Source organism: Ruditapes philippinarum, unplaced genomic scaffold, assembly GCF_026571515.1.
Source record: "Ruditapes philippinarum isolate M1 unplaced genomic scaffold, ASM2657151v2 ctg8339_1_1_1_1, whole genome shotgun sequence".
In the NCBI taxonomy this organism is placed as follows: Eukaryota; Metazoa; Mollusca; class Bivalvia; order Venerida; family Veneridae; genus Ruditapes; species Ruditapes philippinarum.
This window is the reverse complement of record NW_026858456.1, coordinates 27,332-39,336: the sequence shown is the minus strand read 5'-3', so window position 1 is coordinate 39,336 and position 12,005 is coordinate 27,332. Positions and strand designations below refer to the sequence as shown.

Here is a 12,005-nt window from a genome sequence, read left to right as displayed (position 1 = left end):
ATACATGTACATAGATATACATGCTGGAACAGGATACAGGTATCTACACAATTCACTCCACCAGTATGTTAACAATGTTTTCTTATCTACGGTTTTGTTCCATGGTTTTCACCCACAAAAGTAAACAACAACAAAATCTGAACATAATAATTATAAGCACTTTTATACCACACTTACTGCTCTAGTTTTAGATAAGAAAAACAATTACTGATTGGTTCAAACTTTCAACCGTTAATCTGCTATATTTCTATAATGAATCTGTCCAGCTTTGAATTTGAAACAGTCCATTCAAAGTTCAAGGGATTTCAATATCAAGACACAAAAATTGAGCTGCAAACAGTATAAAGCCTGGCAATTTTTGTTTTTAACATTCTATTCCGTTGGTAAAACGAAGGTTAGTTCAAAAAAAATTTGGAGCATTCTGAATAAAGTTTTTTCCATATTTAAATTATTAAAAACCTAAAAAACCAGTGTATTTGGATTTATTTATATTTTTAAAAACACATAACTAAATTTTTTATGAAACTGTGACAACCTTTTTTTCCCCATCAACAAATTACTTTCACTTGTTTTAATGCAAGAAAAATAATAGATCTAACTTGTTTCAATGCAAGAAAAATAGGAAGTGCAAGAAATAAAAGTGCCTTAACAAAGGAGTTAAAAATCATAAACTAAAACTGAATTATGATTATGAGATTTCAAATACCTTCATCAAATATCTGTTTTGAGATTTATAAGATATTAAAGAATAGTAGAGTAAAATCTTCATCACAACTAATTTTCATCATTACTTAAAGAAATACTTGTGGAGAATTTATACAAACTATTAATTGTCTGTTTTATTCATACATTTGTAAAAGAGAGTAGAAAACTGATATCTGCGTGTCAAATAATAGTCACCCTTATTTTCACATTTAAAGTTTTGGTGCAAGAACAGTGATTTTATTTTCAATTCAGCATTCCTTTATTAGATGAAACAATGATCTTATAAAATATAACCAATAAAATGTTCAATATTTCATTTCTATTATAGGTGACCAAAAGCACCTTCTTGCACTTTTTTTAAAAAGATTCACAGTGTATTCAAAATATTAAGACTATTTGTCTAGTGACTTTTCAAAACTTTCAATTTAAGGGAAAGTTTCAAAATATTTCCTCATTTTAAATACTTCATTTTCAAGGGAAAATTTCAAAATATGTTTTGACTCATTAATGAACAGTGCAGTGAATGATCAGATGCCAGGGATATGCCTGCATCTACACTTGTCACATGGTTAAAAACACCAGCAGACTAAGGGTTTAATACAAAAATTCTTTTACATAATACACGCAAGGCATTACACAGATTGCAAAAATTTCTTACATTTCTTTAAAACTTCAAATATCTTTTTTTTTCTCCGAGTTTGAGGATTTGAAAGTTTATACTTTTCGACTGTCCTGGAAGTGTGTCTCTTTAGATTCTAAATAAAGCACCACTTGTAACACACATGATAATCTAAAACAACAATGCAGCAATGATGTGAAGCACTTTTTTCCAGTTCATCCATCTATACACAAGAACTGAACAAAGATATCTTCGAGATACTGTTACGCGCCAGTTACTGTGTGCCAATTGTCTGTGAGAGTTACCATCAAAAGTAAAAACCAACCTAAATTTGTCTCTCTTTTATTACAGTGAAGAGTTACCAAAACTCAAAACAGCGCTTAAAAATTTCAATATCACACAATTTATATCAATTTTTTTTTCATGTGGATCACTTTGCTTGCCTATGTCTACAGTAGTTTATCACTTCAAAATCATAATCCCCCCACATTTCAATGTCCCACTGCGATTTCTTCCACATGTACCTCACCATTTATCAACTGTTTCTCAGTTTTGGCAAGATCGTCTTTTTCTGGAGAATTGACATTGTCAGATTCGTTACCACTATCACTAGCTTTACTTTCTGAATCTTTCTCTCCTGCCTTTTGTTCTGGTTTCTTTCCAATTTCTTTTCTGAGCCTTTCAATTTCATCAGGACTGTTAAGGATGAATAGAAAGAGGCAAAGTTTATAACTGGTCAAGGTTGGACAATATATATTTTTATATTTTTAACAAAAGCAATTGTGCAGTTATAACATTGTTATCCTGTGAGTTATAAAGGTATTCGGCCAGTTATAGCAGGGTTGTCATTAAGAGGCGGCAGGAGGCCAAAATGCCTGTCTCAAATGCATTATGGGCCGCCTCAAAATTAAGAAAACACTCTTTGTTATGCATGATAAAGACAGAAATGACCGCCTCAAGTTCAAAACAAACCTTCTGCAAAAAATGTTAATGACAACCCTGGTTATAGGGCCCAATAAGTATTATCCTTTTAATAAAGATTTATTTTTTTCTGGCAGGTTATATGGCCCAGTAAATATCCTATTAGTTATATATTTATTTATTTTTAGGTTATATGACCCAGTAAATATTATCCTATTAGTTATAAAGAATTCTGACAGGTTAGTTATAGACTTTTTGGCAGGTTATAAAATGGCCTAGGATATGCTATCCTATAATGTAATTTTTTTGTAAGTTATATGCCACAAATTAATAAAATTGCAAATCTAATTTTATGTCACTGAAGCAACAAAAAGAGGTGTATATATAAAACAACTGTTCGGTCATATAACCTTTTAAAGTCTATATTATATAACAAATTACAAAATCCTGGCACAATTACTTTCTAAGATTAAAATTTATAATAATTCATAAATTTTCGCAAGCTTTGAATACAGATAATATGCGACAAATGGTAACATATCACTTAATGAATGTTAAGCACAAAAGCAATACTAATGTAGCCTGATTAATTTAACACTGCTACTGTTAACATTTACACTCGTTTACATTTTCTCTCTACATTCTGATCTTAACATGAGCAGAACATGCCAAACCATTTAAACTACATTGTAATTACAAAATGCATGGAAAAGTACAGATTTCTAAAATGACCTACCTAATTTGTACAAAAACTATTCCATTGATAACATTCAACATTTCCATTACGCTGTGCATGGACGGAGTTTGAATCTGTGAAATAAAATACAAAGTTATGATTAAATACAAATTTATGATAAATCTACTTATGGCAACCAAATTTGCTTCAGCTGTTCTTTAACATAGTTTTTAAATGTTTTTTGAATCATGTATATAGCTTCCAGTTCTGGCCTGACCTTGGCAGAGTTACTTTCATACATACATCTTGAAGCAATTTACATGTGCATGTATGCGCGTCAATTTATTACATTCTTGATGTCACACGTTTTTTTCTCTCAGGATTTATCTGTCAAGAGTTATATTCTATATGCATCATAATCCATCATTACAAGCGAAAACAGGACCTAAGTAGAACCAACAGCCTTCAGAAAGCAAGCAGAGATAACTCCTTCACTTGAAAGAAGTTAATGCCCAAAGCATAAATGAACCTACACCTAGAGTTTTAATATAAGAATATTGAATACAACCCACATGAGTTTTATAAACCCAATGCTTATATTGCATCCAAAACTAACAATAGCATGTGCTCAATCACATCTGAATCTAGTGCAAGTGCAACAATATTAGTTATCTACACCACTTCACTATTTAAAGGTATACTTTGCTCATCCTTGAGTGAAATATTTTAATCACAGAAATTTATTGAAATCTATAAAATTCTTACTGAATAGGTCTAATTTGAATAAAAGAATGAATAAATTATGTATAGGAAGCTGTGTTCCCTATCACCGATCAAGTACACTCGATATTTTCTTAAAAATGACAATATGTTCATATGGTGACCACCTATAGTGTATAGAATTTTAAACATATCTACTTTGTGTGATGTCAAAACATTTTTATCTTATATTTACTAAGAGAATCTGAAGCAATTATCACTATTTTCTGGTATCAAATTTGAGCATAGTATACCTTTAAAGCATTACTTATCATTTTACTAGAATTGAAAATACATGTATAGCAAATAAATCACCTGTAAACCGGCCAAGGATGTGACTTTTTCTCCCTTCACGATTTCATTCATTTTTTTCTGGAAGACGACAGCTTGTTGTGTAAGATGTTTGAGGCATTCGCCACTCTCCTTTGTTCTTTCATGCTCCTCTCCCAGCTATATAAATATATAACACCATCATCATTACTAGTATTACAATGGTATATACAAACATGCTTGCATTTTTCTAAAATGATAAACTCATGTTGGTAAAAGCCATGTGGTGTTTGTATGTTTTGAATAGTTAACTTTTTTCTCCCAAGTGAATCAAACAAAGTGGCATGAATGAGCATCAGTAAATTACTTTTCATTCAATACAAGTTTTCATTTTCAATATTCATATATAAGGCATGAGTAAATGTGTTGATATTCACACATAACTCCCTTTTTTTCTTACCAAATCACATCATCACTGTAAATCAACAAAATCAAGACAGGGCCAACACACCATTTTTGGGGAAGGAGCCGCAGCCTTTTTCTTGGGGAAAATATTCGTGATTTTGGCATACTTTGGGAAAAGGGGTCTCAAATTTAACACAAATTTTTAACAAGGTCTTCAAAATAGAAAAGCAAAAAGCACTGGGAAATACAAATAAGGCAGTAAAAGACCTTAATTCAACACCATCATTTAACTTTATTCTAAATTCTATGGGAAATTTCAAAAGACTGGGGAATTTTGAGGACCAAACTGGGGAAAAAAAGAGGCTAGTTTGGTTGGGGAAGTAGCCTATATTCGGCCTCTATAAAGAAGGGTTTTTTGGCCCTGCAAGAGAAGGAGAGAACACACATAAAAAATCATGATGATTTATAAACTGGTTTATCCAAGTATCTACAGTTTTCAGTCTTTCAAGACCTACATCACTGTAAATGTTTGTTTTGTCAGATTTTAAATCACCAACATTGTAAAGATCATACAGTGACTTTCCAGCATTACTGGCGGAGGGAGATCTTCAGTGCCCCTTTGATGCATTTTTTTCAGGCACAAGTAAGCACTGGAGCAGAACCACAAACTTTCCGTAAACTTCTGAATAACTTCCTCACATAAATAAATCCAGTTCCATATGGGATTCAAACCCATAGGTCATTTGGCAAATTTGTAGCTTTACAGATAGAGGAAAACGTTCATATTTCTCAGTGAATTACTTCCAGCTGAGTGAGCACATCAACCTTCTCGTAAACAAACTGTATAACTGCCTAAATGATGAATTAAGTATACTATATCTATCAACACATTTTAGTAAACAACTCCATCTGGCACTAAAAAAAAAAAAATTATTTGCTAGCTTCTTGTATTTTACCATTTGTCTGTAGATTGTATATGCCTCCTTTTCACTGTTTAATGCTGCCCTGAAATCTCCGCGACAAGAGTGTGTCCTAGCAACCAAATGGTAACTCATGGCAACCTTCAAGCTCTTTGATCCATAAAATCTGGAAAAATAACATAGAATAAAATACTGAATTTTGTACAAGTGTTGACCATAGATAAAGACAATGTTATACATTTAATCATTTTGAAATCCAATAGCAATCATGATGAATAATCATGCAGTTTTCCCTAAGATATGAATTGACCCCTTTTACAAAAATACCATATTATTTTCCCCCCAAAATCGGAGAAACGTCTGCTTCCCCAGCCTGCAAGAAAAAAAAAACATCAATCAACAGTTCCATATTCAAAGCAAGACTGGTCCATTTTTAAACCACAATAAAAAGATAAGACATATTTACCTTTGGTAAAGTTGTAAGGCATGTTCTAGGAAGGTCAGAGAACGGTCATATTCCTCAACAGCATGTAATATCAATCCAATGTTACTCTGTAAATATCAGTTGAATTGTTGAAATTCAATAAGTTTAACAGTTGCTTATTTTCTTCTTCTTATTATTTTTTAGTTCATATCTCGGCAGTCGATCAACCGGATAACTTTTCAGTAATAATTGATAACAAATTTCTCTGCAACTAACTACTATTTACAACTGCAAGAACCGAAATAATAAATCACATATTTAATTTACACACGTGTTTTACAAGAAAGTAAAGCCTTGTCATTTGGACGAGACAAATATTATATTATTTCTGTTGAATGCACATGATTACCCTGTATATGCACGATTTTAATGTATTTCTCATCACAACTCCACAAAAAGTTGAAAAACTGACAAATACTGATTAATTCCCTGGTAAAATAGGGACAAAACTTTATACTTACATCTATGAGACCAGTTTCCGGGTGATTTTCCCCGTGACAAAGCAGAGCCAGGTACCGTGTTCTGTACATCAGACGTAGAGCACTCGATACTTGATTATTAGCAAAACAATACAGCGCAAGATGTGCCTGAAATAAACACAAGTAAAATGTTTATATCAACTTAAAAACTATACATTTAGCTTCTGAAAGATACAAGATACCGTTTATAGTTTTATAAACAACATACAATGTTTCTGAAAAAATAGTTGTATATTATACATGAATTCTTAAATTTTAAAAACTACACCTTTATGTTCTATCACTCCATTATGTATGTTAAACATAAGCAAACAACTGGCTATAGGTTTAAAATCATAATTTGAGCTGGAGTAGAACCGTTGATATTAAAAAAAACCTAGTTTAATAGACACTAGAGCTGTTACTTACATATTCTGTTATAGTATTTGGATGATCGATTCCGAGCACTCGTTCACTCATCAACACCGCCCTCTGCTGATAGCTCATCGCCTCTGGATAATCGCCCATGATATAATTCAATCTGGCGAGAAGACGTAGACATGCTGCAATCTCCGGATGCATGGCTCCGTACACGTTATTGAGAAGATTGAGAGCTTCACAGATCAGGTCATATCCTTCCTTAAGTGATCCTTGCTGTATCTTAGATTGACCACTTGAGAAAAAGTGATAAGCATCTGATGCCTGGAAATAACAAAGATATTAAACTTTACGTACTTTTAAGTACCGTTGAAAAAAAATATACACATATTATAGGGGTTTAAAAGGTGAAAATGGTTTAAAAGGTGAAAATGTAAGAACTTACTCAAACATATCAGGTATGTCGTCCACTTATGTATTTATGTATTGTTCAATTTCAATTTGAGACAAAACATTTTTAACAGTCAACATTTACATTATAAAAGGACGTCTTCCACTGACTAAATACTACAACACTCACCCTGGGGTGAATATGTTTAACAACTGGAAAGACATTGACTATATCATCTTCAGCGAAGATTGCCCTACTTCTAATCTCGAGATTATACTCTCGTAACAAGATCTGTACACCAACACATTGACAGAATGAACGTAGTAACGATACTTTCTGTATTCCATACTTCTCTACTGCCGAGTCAATCGAATCACTGAAAACGAGAAATAAATTCTTGAAAAAACATTTCGTTCAAATTTACAACTTAAATACAAATTTCTTAAAGCATCGATTTGGGAGACTCAAAGAGCTTATTTACCATGCTAAGTTGAATTCAGCACCTTTCAGAAGTGCAATTTAGTTACATTTTTGTTTGTTTGATTTTATGGCACCAACACAGTATAGGTCACATAGCGCTGATACAAGATGATTTGGCTTTGGCTGAGTGTAACAGTATTTTTACAAGATGATATTTTGGCTGTTACTCACAAACCTTTGTGTTATTCATTTTATTACCCCAATACAAAAACTTCATTGGGACACTGTTTCTATAGGTTTTTGCTTTCCAAAGTTTTACCATGAAAATTTCAAGTCATATGGTACACTTCAATTAGCAGTAAAAATAACTCCCACTGGCCTATGAGAAATTAACATTTACAAAAATAGTCAGGGGTAATAATATCAATTAACTAGAACTGTCAAAATCTCACCATTCTAGTGTGTAGTGAAAATACTCGTCAACTTCATCAATGATTTTCTTCCACAATGATTTTGGTGTTTCGTTGACCCACTCTGTGTTATCAATACTGATAGCTATACCCTTGTTACGTCTCTTATTCTTCTTTCTTGTTCCTTTACCCTGAAAACATAAACATTAATGTTCCTTGAACATAAAAATAAATGTTCCTTGAACATAAAAATAAATGTTCAATGTGGGTAAAATGAATTGATTTGTGTGGATATACAGCAACAGGTGCGTAAAATATCAACCAATGAAATCGAGTTTAACAAAATTCATATTCTCCAACTGCAAAGGTTCAGTAACTGTAACAGTAAATTCTTTATGCTTTTTTTGCTGGAAATCATTCACATTTTTAATAGGGGTGTCATCGATTCAATTGATATCGGTGTATCAACGATCTTTGTTATCCGATTCGATATCGATTCCATTTTTTAACTAGAACAAGCAAATTCGTTGAATTTATATCCCCCGCCGAGTACTGGTTATTATTAACACAACAACTGAAGACATAAGGCTATGCAACAGACCAGAACCATTTGATCAACTTTGGCAGGGGACCACCCTAGGATCATTCCTGTAAAGTTTGGTTGCTGTGCAGTCATTTGTTTCTGAGGAGATGTTGTTTAAAGAAATTGCTGACGACGCATGACGACGGACGGTGGGGGATCACAATAGCTCACCTAGATGTAAAAACATCTTAATCTCCAGACTTCATTATTCGTAATTTAGTGATGTTGATCATTATTCCTGTAAAGTTGGTTGATTCTAACTCAAGCACTCAAGGATCAAATAACAACATAATGAAACAGTTTTTTACTAAGTCAAGGGAAATAACTCTACAAATACTGGATAAATCCACAAGCGAAACCCCAGGAACAAACTAAATATGCTGAGCAACTTTCCAATAAGGTTAAATGACTCTATGTCAAATCCTTTTTGAGTTACATGCGACACATGTTGAAAATTGCAAACATTTTCTAAGTCAAGGGCAATAACTCTAAAAATACTAAATAAATCCAGACGAAAATACCCAGGTGCACAACTACACATGCTGATCAACATTCCTGTAAAGTATCATGACTTTAGGTCAAATACTTTTTGAGTTACATGTGACACAAGTTGAAAATTGCAAAATTTTACTAAGTCAAGGGCAATAACTCTAAAAATAGTAAAAATATCCGGACGAAAATACCCAGGTGCACAACTACACATACTGATCAACATTCCTGTAAAGTTTCATGACTCTAGGTCAAACACTTTTTGAGTTACATGCGACACAAGTTGAAAAATTACAAAATTTTACTAAGTCAAGGGCAATAACTCTAAAAATGCTAAAAATATCCAGATGAAAATACCCAGGTACAACAACTACACATACTGATCAACATTCCTGTAAAGTTTCATGACTCTAGGTCAAATACTTTTTGAGTTACATGCGACACAAGTTGAAAATTACAAAATTTTACTAAGTCAAGGGCAATAACTCTAAAAATACTAAAAATATCCAGACGAAAATACCCAGGTGCACAACTTCACATGCTGATCAACATTCCCATAAAGTTTCGTTGAATTCCAGCCATTAGTTGCAGAGAACTACTCCGGAAACGAAATTCGGACGTTTTACTAAGTCAAGGGCAATAACTCTAAAAATACTAAAAATATCCAGACGAAAATACCCAGGTGCACAACTTCACATGCTGATCAACATTCCCATAAAGTTTCGTTGAATTCCAGCCATTAGTTGCAGAGAACTACTCCGGAAACGAAATTCGGACGGACGGATGGACGGACGGAAGGACGGACGGACAACGCCAAAACTATATCCCCCTCCCGATTCCATCGGCGGGGGATAACTATCGCTGAATGCGATTCATACCCCCACCAATGTCCTTGACAGAAGACCACTTGGAAAGGTGGTTAAGCGAATAACTTATGTGGCACAAATACATAAAAAGAAATTATCTCTGGTGAAATAAAGACTATTGGTAAAGGTAATAGTATAAATATATATTATCAAATCATGTTCAAAACAGTTACAAATAACCTTTCATTTTCCCAATGTATTAAACATTTTATTTATAAGTCAATTTTTGACCTTCAAGTGTGCCCTTGACCTTAATCTGGCACAAGGGTAAAATGGGTTTTGCACATCACCCAGTTTGGTTGAACATTTGAGTAAAGTTTGAAGAAAATCCTTCCATAAGTATAGAATTTATAGAGTAGACACAATATATTGTCTAGTATTGGTTGTATGTAAATTTGAAGACTTAAAAAGGGGCATAACTTTGTCAAAATGCAATACAGAGTAATGAAACTTAACCTGCATATCTTATTTGCCACACCTCATATATCTTTTAAGTTTCAAGCAAATGCCTGTGCTAGATTCAGAATTATTCAAGTACATGTAAAAATTTAAGAACATTTTCTAAGTCAATTTTTGTCTTCCAAGTGTGACCTTGACCTTTAGCCGGCACAAAGGTGACATGGACTCTGCACATATTAACCTTGTTGAGTTGAAAAATTTGAGTAAAATTTGGAGAAAATTCTTCCATTAGTATAGGATTTATAGAGCGGACACAACAAATTGTCTAATATTTGATTGTATGAAAATTTGAAGACTTAAAAGGGGCATAACTTTGGTAAAATGTAATACAGAGTTATGAAACTTGAACGAACAGCATATCGGAATTGTGACCCTTCAAAAATATTCTAAGTTTCAAGCAAATACCTTTTCTAGATTTAGAAATATTCAAATAAATGTTAAAAATTAAGAATATTTTCTAAGTCAAATTTTTGACCTTAAAGTGTGACCTTGACCTTAAGCCAGCAAAAGAGTGACATAAGTTCTGCACATCCCCTGGTTGAGATGAACATTTGAGCCAAGATTGAAGAAAATCTTTCAATTAGTGTAGGACTTACAGAGCGGACATGACATATTGTGTAATATTAGATTGTTTGATATTTGACCTTCAATTGTGACCTTGACCTTGAGCTGACACATGGGCAACATGGATTCTGCACATCCCCATGTTGAGGTGAACATTTGAGTCAAGTTTGAAGAAAATCTTTCAAGTAGCGTAGGACTTACAGAGCGGACACGACATACTGTGTAATATTTAATTGTTTGATATTTGACCTTCAATTGTGACCTTGACCTTGAGCTGACACATGGGCGACATGGGTTCTGCACATCCCCTGGTTGAGGTGAACATTTGAGCCAAGTTTGAAGAAAATCTTTCAAGTAGTGTAGGACTTACAGAGCGGACACGACATACTGTGTAATATTTAATTGTTTGATATTTGACCTTCAATTGTGACCTTGACCTTGAGCTGACACATGGGCGACATGGGTTCTGCACATCCCCTGGTTGAGGTGAACATTTGAGTCAAGTTTGAAGAAAATCTTTCAAGTAGCGTAGGACTTACAGAGCGGACACGACATACTGTGTAATATTTAATTGTTTGATATTTGACCTTCAATTGTGACCTTGACCTTGAGCTGACACATGGGCGACATGGGTTCTGCACATCCCCTGGTTGAGGTGAACATTTGAGCCAAGTTTGAAGAAAATCTTTCAAGTAGTGTAGGACTTACAGAGCGGACACGACATACTGTGTAATATTTGATAGTGTTTGATATTTGACCTTCAATTGTGACCTTGACCTTGAACTGACACATGGGCAATATGGGTTCTGCACATCCCCTTGTTGAGGTGAACATTTGAGCCAAGTTTGAAGAAAATCCTTCAATTGGTATAGGAGTTATAGAGCGGACACGAAAATGGAGACGGACCGACCGACGGACGGACCGACCGACGCGACAAAGCGAATCCATTATAGCCCCCCCCACATTTTGTGGTGGGGGTATAAAAATCAGATATCGAATGCACATATATTTCTAGCTAAAGAGACTTCAGCGAACAAGTTTTATAGAACTGAAAGACCTGTTTACTGTCGCAAAAATCAAAATAAAAGCGACATATAAAGTTATGGATGCCAGAAACATTTTTTTTTCTAAAATGAAAATGGAAATCAATGCCAAAGTTACCTCCCAGTGTCTCTAACGAATGATGCCTAATTTCGTTGTAATCTCGCACGTCTGCTAAGTGGATGTC

General features: G+C 33.7%; 1 protein-coding gene across 1 annotated transcript in view; it reads right to left on the bottom strand.

Annotated features, from left to right (window-relative positions):
- Positions 1-591: 591 nt before the first annotated feature.
- The window catches only part of LOC132753227 (clustered mitochondria protein homolog), a 32,677-nt gene continuing 21,263 nt past the window's right edge, over positions 592-12,005 (bottom strand). The window contains exons 20-28 of the mRNA XM_060743671.1: positions 7,859-8,007; positions 7,176-7,362; positions 6,647-6,919; positions 6,221-6,346; positions 5,742-5,827; positions 5,312-5,441; positions 3,996-4,130; positions 2,982-3,055; positions 592-2,020 (exon numbers count right to left, since the gene is read on the bottom strand). Of these exons, the coding sequence (XP_060599654.1) occupies positions 1,816-2,020; positions 2,982-3,055; positions 3,996-4,130; positions 5,312-5,441; positions 5,742-5,827; positions 6,221-6,346; positions 6,647-6,919; positions 7,176-7,362; positions 7,859-8,007 (1,365 nt within the window). The 3' untranslated portion in view covers positions 592-1,815. The remainder of the gene's footprint in view (positions 2,021-2,981; positions 3,056-3,995; positions 4,131-5,311; positions 5,442-5,741; positions 5,828-6,220; positions 6,347-6,646; positions 6,920-7,175; positions 7,363-7,858; positions 8,008-12,005) is intronic.